Consider the following 10108-nt stretch of genomic DNA (forward strand, 5'->3'; position numbering starts at 1 on the left):
ACACCGCCTAACCTTTAGTTAAAAATAAGAATAACTAAGAGAATTAGAATTTAGAGAGAAAAAATTTCCACTTCACCCAGCCGGGAATCGAACCCGGGTCTCCCAGATACGCGCCGGGCACTCTTACCGACTAAGCTACCGGGAACCACAGAAATTCACTCTCAAATTCACCTCAAACACCGCCTAACCTCCTTTAGGCATTAAAGAATTCTAAGAGAATTAGAATTTAGAGAGAAAAAATTTCCGCTTCAGACGTGTCAGGAAAATGTTTTTTAAAAATAAATATTTATATAGTGATATCATTATTAACAATGATTTCCCACGAATGGGCGTGGCAAACAGGAAAGTAACGGAAAACTCAAGTTCAGACATGTGACAGGAGAATGTTTTTTAAAATAAATATTTACATATTGATATCGTTATCAACAACAATTTCATACGAAGGGGGGCGGCAAACGAGAAAGTACCGGAAAACTCAAGTTCAGACATGTCAAGTGGAGCCAGGTGTCAATGTTTGAAGAAGAAGAGGAGCCCCTTCTATGATTTCTACAGTTGCGAAATAATTAACCCCTTCACTCACCCCCTCGCGGGGTGGATTGACTAGCTCCACCGAGAAGGTCCTTTGTAACGCAAAACCGCGAATAAAATTGATTAACCAGCGAATTAAAAAACCCTTTCATCACTTTGACGGAAAAAATCGCGAATTAATTAATTAAACCGCAAATTAAACTACCTCCATCCCCCTGATTAGAAAATTAGGGGCGAAAAAGCTCATCTCGGCCCGCGGTCCGCTTGGAAACGACCACAGCCCGCTCCGGGTTGAGGTCACAGCCCCCAAATGGCAAGCTTCAGAGTAGTACAAACTTACGAGTAAAAAACTTCCTATAATCTGGATTTCTTATTTTCAGATTTAACAATGAAATTAAAATGTAATTTCACCTTCGGTCGACACTTCTGATCAGGCGATATAATATTTTCGTACAATTTTTTACAGCAGAATTTCTTCAACAAACATTAGCAATATGTTGAAAAATAATCGACTACATCGATATAATTATAATTGTGCGATTTATGTCTACTTTCTTTTTATAACTGCGCCGATGTAGCCATATCAATTACTAATACGGCATATTTAGGAATTGTGATAATAAAACAAAAAACTATTTTAATGACTCTTGAAGCCAGTGATATGCCGCAGCCACGAATAAATATCATGCTGAACATTTGAATACAAAATAGTTAGGCAGCGGAATTAATTAATGCCTCCAATCAAGAATTACTTCAATGTACTCTTGAAGATATGACTACTCTTGATGAACTAATATCTTCTTACTTGTATTTACGGTAAAAAATTGATAACTGTAAGGTCATTAACTGTAGTCTGAGTTTACCGGCGGAATTACAACAGTATTTGACGGTTTTATGTGATTAAAAATGATAACGGATATAGATTCCAGCCAAGAAAGTNATATTCACGGTAAAAAATTGATAACTGTAAGGTCATTAACTGTAGTCTGAGTGTACCGGCGAAATTACAACAGTGTTTGACGGTTGTATGTGATTAAAAATAACGGATATAGATTCGAGTCAAGAAAATAATTCTAAGAATAATATATCTACCAATGAATTTTTTTGACGAAAATTCCTTTAGTCTTCAGCCCTTGGATTACGTTAACGGGAATTAGAACTTGTAAGAACCTTTACATTGATCTCCTTCTAGAAATGGAACTAGCAGAATCCATGAAATTGTATTATTGAGCATGACACTAAAAAATCAATAATGGTAAGTATATAACTCCCGTATAATTATACTATCGTACAACATATATTCAACTATGAGCAACCCAAGAGCCTATTCTTTAATGTAATTATTAGTTTGAGATTATTCGAATCAGGCGCCTAAAAATACTGCGGATTTTCGATTTAGCCGAATGGTATAGCGAGCTCTGCTTTATCGACCGCGGAAGATGAGGCACGGAACAACATATCGATAAAACATACAAAACATAACCGCTATATACTTAGCAGATAGAAAAATTATTTCCGGGTGAATTTTATTTATATCAATTGGAAATAATTAGGGAGAATTTAGGAGCACATCCATAGTTTATTTATAATCAATTGTTGTTTAAATTCCATATAGTTAGCAGATAATATATTGAAAAAAAAATAGTGGTATGAATCGATACCAAATAATTTGGGAAGTTGAAAAATGTCAAATTCAGAATTAGGGAGTGGATAAATATTTTTCCGTCCCGGCGGGCGCAAAGTTACATTTCCCTCCCACTTCGCGGGAGGGAATTCTGACTCTGCGCCTACGCCGAGACGGAAAATCACGTTCTAACCACGGGAAGTAAAATAAAGGACCCTCAGCCGCGTGCTTACCAACCTCGCCTTCGGCTCGGCTGGTGATTGCACTGGCGGCAGAGGATCCTTTATTTTCCCTCCCTAGGTTAGAAATATACTATATAAATGAATATTTTTTAACTTTCTTATGAGGATCCTCATAAATACATATTTATCCACTCCCTAATTCTGAATTTGACATTTTTGAACTTCCCAAATTATTTGCTATCGATTCATACCACTATTTTTTTTTCAATATATTATCTGCTAACTATATGGAATTTAAACAACAATTAATTATAAATAAACTAAGGACTCCTGAATTATAATTTTGTGCTCCCAAATTCTCCCTAATTATTCCCACTTGCTATATATATAATTCATCCAGAAATAATTTTTCTATCTGCTAAGTATATAGCGGTGATTGACGGCCATTTCGGCATAAAATTTTTTAAAAAGTGCTGGCAGGAAGCGTGAAAATTCATCCTTAGTTATTCCAGTCCAATCTATCATGGATTCCAATTTTGTTCATATCCACAGAAGTAACTTGATAGTATCAAGTATATTCACAGATAACTAATATTGATGAATCATGGGTATAGAAATCTACATAGATTTGAAACGGAAATTCTCTAATGGAGAACCCATCGTCATGTATGAATAACGCATTCTTTCAAACAATAAAAAGGATATTAGTATTGACGGTGATCTATGAAAATTTCAATTCCGAGGATTTAACATTGATATCGGATCTAGATTAACCACGACATATATGGACCTATCTGAATTTACGCATTTTGCTATGGCAGATATATGACTATTCAATTTACTGCTTCCTTTTAATATGATATTTTCAGGGTTGCGAATTGCTCATGTAAAATATACTTGTCCACTTTTTAAAGAGCGCGTAGGTGAAGTATAAAATAGTATTAGTTGCATTCTTTCCTTCGCATCACTAATTCTGAATTGCATTTTCAAGCCACGAATGACCAAATTGATCGAGGTATTTTCGAAATAGCTACATCAATTATATTACTCATGATGAGATTTCATATGGACGCCGAGTGAATAATCAAATTACGTTAGAAATAGTAATTGATTCAAGAATTTTTCAGTATAGTAAATGAGTAAAAACATTGAACTTATGAATATAATAATTTTCTGCAATAGAATGCAAACAGTANTAACAGAATGCAAACAGTATAACTCTATGTATGCGAGATTTGTACTCTATATTAAAAATTGTTATTATATGATTAATTCAACGATTGGATAACTCTTCATTGTATTTCTTCAGGGGATTGTTCGCTCAACCTTAACTCTAATCGAGCGACTACCGTATTCTAGAGAATTAAGTTTCAGTAGTTGGTGCACTCGATATTCCGCATTTGGGCTTCATGACCTCAACCCCCCGCTACAAAACTTGTTCATACTGTTCGCCAACTTGATGTGATTATCTAATACTGTTCAACTTATTAATTTATGAAATTCAAAGTATAAAAGAAACTGACGAAAATAAGATATCATTTTTTTCGAACTTTATGCAGATTTCTATCGATACTTACGTAATGATGTGGCAAATAGTTCATGTAATTCAGGAAAATTTGAATATTTTCATGATTGAATCGTCTATATTTATTTCGTCCGTATGTATGGGTATTATGAAGTTCTAATCGCATATACACGAAATAAAATCACTCTCATATCTGGGCTCGCTTCAATAGTAATAATATGTAGTCTTGTTTGCGATGATTCGGTGAAATTGTGGATAAGAGGTAACTATTGCCTTTTCAGTAGCGTTTTCTTAAATTCATCTACTACAAGCACATGCAACCGCTAGATGATTTGTCATGACTGCTATCATTAGTTGAGTTTTTCGGTCAATTCACGAACTAATGGCGCAACGTGGCTAAGCAATTATTAATGAATCAGACAAGGATCGTGCGCATCAAAGAGGATTGACTAAAGTAGAGGCTCAGATCTCGGGGTTGACGTGACCCCAAACCAAACATAGTTCGACCCCAACGGAGGGATGGCGCCACGGTCGAATCTGACGGCTGGGCGAACTGCCTGTGAGGGTAACTCGGCAGCAGTAGTCCCGCGGTCACAGGGATAGTTTTGGAGGGGAATTTATGTTCTCCTCGTCCACAACATGTTCTTAATATGTTTCAGGTGATTCATTTGCTGGCTAATTAATATTAAGGAATGAAACCCAGCCGGTGTGATGGAGAATTAAATTCCCCATCAATCGATCCCCATTGCATCCCTTAATCTCTGTAACAAAAAAATACAAACTTCGACAAAAGTCATGGGCCAGTGAGAAACATAATTTTCTTCTCGGCGCACAGTAACTTTTCACCATTCGCCCGCGAATTAAAAATTCACTTCTGCCCTCCTAACTGAGATTAAGGGATGAAAAAATAGCAGTTCGACGGAGAATTAAATTCCCCATCAACTAACCCTCTTTCATCCCTTAATCTCTATAAAAAATGGAAGAAACTGTCAGAGAAATCACAGCGCAGTAAGAAAAATAATTGTTTTGCTGCGCACAGTGACTCCCGGTAATTAAAAATTCACCTCTTCTCCTAATTGAGATTAAGAGATGAAAAAAGGGCAGTTCGACGGAGAATTAAATTCTCCATTAACTAACCCTCTTTCATCCCTTAATCTGTGTAACAAAAAAATAAAAACTGCCGTGAAAGTCAGGGGCCAGTAAGAAACTTTTTTTTTTCGCGGCGCGCACTGACTTTTCACCATTCGCACGCGAATTAAAAATTCACTTCTGACCTCCTAATTGAGATTAAGAGATGAAAAACTGGCAGTTCGACGGAGAATTTAATTCTCCGTCGAACTGCTTTTTTTTCATCTCTTAATCTCAATTAGGAGAAGAGAGGTAAATTTTTAATTACCGGGAGTCACTGTGCGCCGCAAAACAATTATTTTTCTTACTGCGCTGTGATTTCCCTCACAGGTTCTTTCATTTTTTACAGAGATTAAGAGATGAAAGAGCGTTAGTTGGTGGGGAATTTAATTCTCCGTCGAACCGCCATTTTTCCATCCCTTAATCCCAATTAGGAGGGGAGAGGTAAATTTTTAATTACCGGGAGTCACTGTGCGACGCAAAACAATTATTTTTCTTACTGCGCTGTGATTTCCCTGACAGGTTCTTTCATTTTTTACAGAGATTAAGGGATGAAAGAGCGTTAATTGATGGGGAATTTAATTCTCCGTCGAACTGCCATTTTTTCATCCGTTAATCTCAATTAGGAGGGGAGAGGTGAATTTTTAATTACCGGCAGTCACTGTGCGCCGCAAAACAATTATTTTTCTTACTGCGCTGTGATTTCCATGACAGTTTCGTCCATTTTTTACAGAGATTAAGGGATGAAAGGGTGTTAATTGATGGGTAATTTAGTTCTCCGTCAAACAGCCTTTTTTTTATCCCTTAATTTCAATTAGGAGGGGAAAGACAAATTTTTAATTCGCGGGCGAATGGTGAAAAGTCACTGTGCGCCGAGAAGAAAATTATGTTTCTCACTGGCCCATGACTTTTGTCGAAGTTTGTATTTTTTTGTTACAGAGATTAAGGGATGTAACAGGGATCGATTAATGGGGAATTTAATTCTCCATCACACCGTCTGGGTTTCATTCGTTAATATAAATTAGCTAGCAAATGAATCACCTGAAAAACATTAAGATCACGTTGAGGACGAGGAGAGCATAAATTCCCATCCGAAACTATCCCTGTGACAGCTGGTGACAGCGGGACTGCTACTGCCGAGTGACCCGCACAGGCAGTTCGCCTAGCCGTCAGATTCGACCGTGGCGCCATCCCTCCGTTGGGGTCGAACTATTTTTGGCTTGGGGTCACTTCAACCGCGAGATCTGAGCCTCTACTTTAGTCAATCCTCTTTGGTGTGCATCGTGCATCTGACCAGTATATGTGTTATACCTAGGCTACGAATGAGTAGCAGTGATGCCAGATGAGGGGAAAAATCCCACGCGTGGGAATTTCGTGCGCAGCTCCCTCGCGCACTCCTCGGGTCCCCGCCACTACCGCACAGGCTCAACGCCCGTAAATAATACCCGATAAATTAAATTCCGCGATGGAACTGTCAATTAATTAATTAAAAGGAATGAAATTGATGGTATTATTATTTTTTTCACATTTTAGTTATTAATAATATTTAATAACAATGGAGAGCTCAGTTTACTGTTAAAAATTCTTTAAAAATTGAGCAAAAGTTTGATAAAAATATTGAAAGTGAATTTGAAATCGGTTTGGGATCAATTCGTCTATGAAATTGCTTATCCTATAATTTTCTTACCCCGTGGCCCTCGTTGCCCTTGTTACCCTCGATTCCCTCTTTGCCCTCATGGGCCTCGAGAATTTCCACATTCTCCTCGTGGCCCTCATTACCCTGGTGACCCACATAAAATCTTAATTTCCCCTCGTTGCTCTTATCACCCTCGGGACCCTCGTCGCCCTCGTGGGCCCCGAGAGTTTCGACATTCTCCTCGTGACCCCCATTACCCTTCGTAACCCACATGAAATCTGACCTTCTCCTCGCTGCCCTCGTGGTCCTTGTTGTCCTCGTTGCCCTTATCACCCTTGTGCGCCTCGAGAATTTCAACATTCTCCTCGTGGCCCTAATGACCCTTGTGACCCGTATGAAATCTGACTTTCCCCTCGCTTCCCTCGTGGTCTTTGTTGCCCTCTTGGTCCTCGTTGCCCTCGTTGCCCTTGTCACCCTCGTTGCCCTTCGTGACCCTCATGAACCTTGACTTTCTCTTCGTGACCCTCGTGGGCCTCGAGAAATTTGACATTCTCCTCATGGCCCTCATTGCCCTTGTGACTTGCACGAAATGACACGCTAATAAAATAACGAGCCATGCCGCAAATCAAATATTCAAACGTCGCGCCGGGCCGACTGCGCCCTAAAGGCTGCGCACTATTACCCGAGAGGAGTGGGGAGCGTGTGGGAATTCCCATCTGGCATCACTGATGAGTAGTGGGGAAGCCGTCCAGAATTAGGCAGAGAGAGAAAAGAAACCAGTCCCAACGTATCCTTGTTTAGCAGGGCTGGGGGGCTATTCTCAACAAAAAGCCGCTTTTTCGGCATACTTTAACACCGCCACGATGTTTTCTTGGCAAAATAACCAAGAACACACGACGAATGACACTTGATGTCTAGCACATACAATGCAAAATACATTTTATGAAAACACATGAATTTATTTACGAATCGCTAACTTAAAAAATTAGGTTATTCTGCAGCCTTATTTTACGCATCTTGACTAATACATTCAGTGTATCCACCGAATGATACTGCACATAATTTATGAACACATGTCCAATTACACATTCTGTAAATGCAATTCCACGAAAAATACAATGTATACTTCGAATTACACATTGTGTTCTTCTGAATCTGCACATGTGCAATTCGACGTGAGCCAATTCAACATGCCTAATTCGAAACTGTATAATTCAGAGGTGTGCAATTCATACGTGTGGAATTTGGACATGTGCAGTTCAGACGAATAAAATTATAGTTAATCAACTCCTATGACCTCTCTATAACACCTCTTGACTCCCACATGAGTCTTGCAACCTCCATATAACTTTCGTATGATCTCTATAACCGTCCTATACCCCCCATGACCGTTCTTGACCCTCATGTAGCTCTCTTGAAACATACATGACTCCTCCATGATCCTTCGTGAGATCCATATAACCTCTCTTCATGCCTTTCCCTATGGCTTCTATATAACTCCCCTTTGACCACCATAGCCCCCTTGACATCATTTGATCCCCAGGGCTCCCGATATGAGTCCTTTAGCACCCGTATAATTCTTACCGACCTCCATAGAGAGTTCACAAGTGTTACACATAGGAATCAATTAGCTATAATTTTATTCATAGTCTGAATTGCACATCTCCGAATTCCACACGTCTAAATTATACACCTCTAAATTATACACTTTCGAATTAGACATGTTGAATTGACATACGTCGAAGTGCACATGTGTAGATTCAGAAGAACACAATGTGTAATTCGAAGTACACAATGTATTTTTCGTGAAATTGCATTTGCAGAATGTGTAATTGGACATGTGTTTATAAATTATGTGCAGTATCATTCGGTGGATACATTGAAAGTGTCAATCAAGATGCGTAAAATAAGCCTGTACAATACCCTAATTCTTTAATTTAATGATTCGTAAATAAATCCGTGTGTTTTCATAAAATATGTTATGCATTGCATGTGCTAGACATCAAGTGTCATTCATCGTGTATTCTTAGTTATTTTGTCAAAAAACATTGTGGCGGTGTTAAAGTATGCCGCTTTCTTCACCGTGTCGCGCAGACCCCTAGATGCGACATAGGGTCCCTATGACGGCCATATTTCTCACTAAATTACACCGCTAAGATTCAAATTCTTTTTAAATGTATTTTATAATTTTTTATTCATGTTAGTCGAAATATTCTCACGAGATGAAATTTGAGAAGAAACAGACTTTTAGAAAGTACGTTGGAAACTCGTGTCGACAGGAAATGAGTAATAAAACTGGAAATTCTTCACCGTAGTTCGGACCACCCGAAGATAAAGCCCTTTTGTTTTGTTTTTTCTTATAGAGTTTTCAAGTGCAATTTGAACTTAGTTTCGAACTGTAAAAGTCGTAAAACCTTTTCCCGGAGACAGTTTATTTTTTCTCGACAGTTTATTTTTTCTCCGCACCACATGTCAGGCCCATTTTTTGGGTCACGTACACTTGAGAGTTCGGGGCTGGGCCAGCGCGATCGACTATGGGGGTATAAGACCAACCTCATCGACCAAATTCAGGGTCAGGATTGGTTCCCTACTCTTTCCTGTGGGATGAGTTTCCACGCTAGCGAGACTTAGAGTAATTTTAAGAGTGAATGTAAGAGCAGATCCACCCCATACGTGGAGATGAGAAGTTCGAAAGCATTTGTTAACGTCTTCTCAAATTCTAAGTTCAAGTTGTTGTAAACTACTGTTCTAAGTTCAAAGTGAATTATAAACGAAATAATTGGATTAACTTAGAAATTGGTGTTTGTGTTCACTTATTTTTGTCTCAAAAATTCCCGCACTTGTGGAGCAGAGTGCTTTCGCACGCCACGGGCAGCGGACCTGCCATCTGAAGGAGCAAACCACCAGCTTGGGACTGTTACGTTCCAAGCTGGTTCTCCGTTGAACAGATGGCAGGTCCAATGCCCGTGGAGCGCTAAAGCACTCTGCTCCACAAGTGCGGGAATTTTCGAATAAAAATGATTGAACACGAACAACAATTTAATTAGATAATCCAATCGAAACGTTTATATTTACTTTTCAAAACTTAGAAGATATTTTACAACAACACTTTGGGTTTTTAAAACTTGCGAAGATGATAACAATTTCTCTCGAACTTCTCGTATCCACGTATGGGGTGGATCTGCCCTTACTCTTACTCTAAAAATTAGTCTAAGTATCGAAGATGAAGGGCTCATCCCACAGAAAAGAGTAGGGGACCAATCGTGGCCTTGAATCCAGTGAATAGGGTTGGTCTAACACCCCCGCGATCGCTCGAGCTAGCCCAGCCCCAACTCTCGAGTCTACGTGACTTGAACAAAGGGCCTTACATGTGGTTTTTCGAGAGAGACAGGAAAGGCTTGAATTTCACCCGGGGAAAATAAACTGTCTCCAGGAAAAGGTTTTATGACTCGAACGGTTTAATGTAAAGCTAGAATTGCACTCGA

General features: G+C 39.0%; 1 protein-coding gene across 2 annotated transcripts in view; it reads right to left on the reverse strand.

Annotated features, from left to right (window-relative positions):
- The window catches only part of LOC107042419 (prostatic acid phosphatase), a 139744-nt gene extending 135525 nt beyond the window's left edge, over positions 1–4219 (reverse strand). For both annotated transcript variants that reach the window (XM_015263460.1, XM_015263457.1), the window contains exon 1: positions 3912–4219. In XM_015263460.1, coding sequence (XP_015118946.1) covers positions 3912–4025 — 114 coding nt within the window. In that variant the 5' untranslated portion in view covers positions 4026–4219. The remainder of the gene's footprint in view (positions 1–3911) is intronic.
- Positions 4220–10108: the final 5889 nt, after the last annotated feature.

Source organism: Diachasma alloeum, unplaced genomic scaffold, assembly GCF_001412515.2.
Source record: "Diachasma alloeum isolate Michigan unplaced genomic scaffold, Dall2.0 Dall_scaffold_00461, whole genome shotgun sequence".
In the NCBI taxonomy this organism is placed as follows: Eukaryota; Metazoa; Arthropoda; class Insecta; order Hymenoptera; family Braconidae; genus Diachasma; species Diachasma alloeum.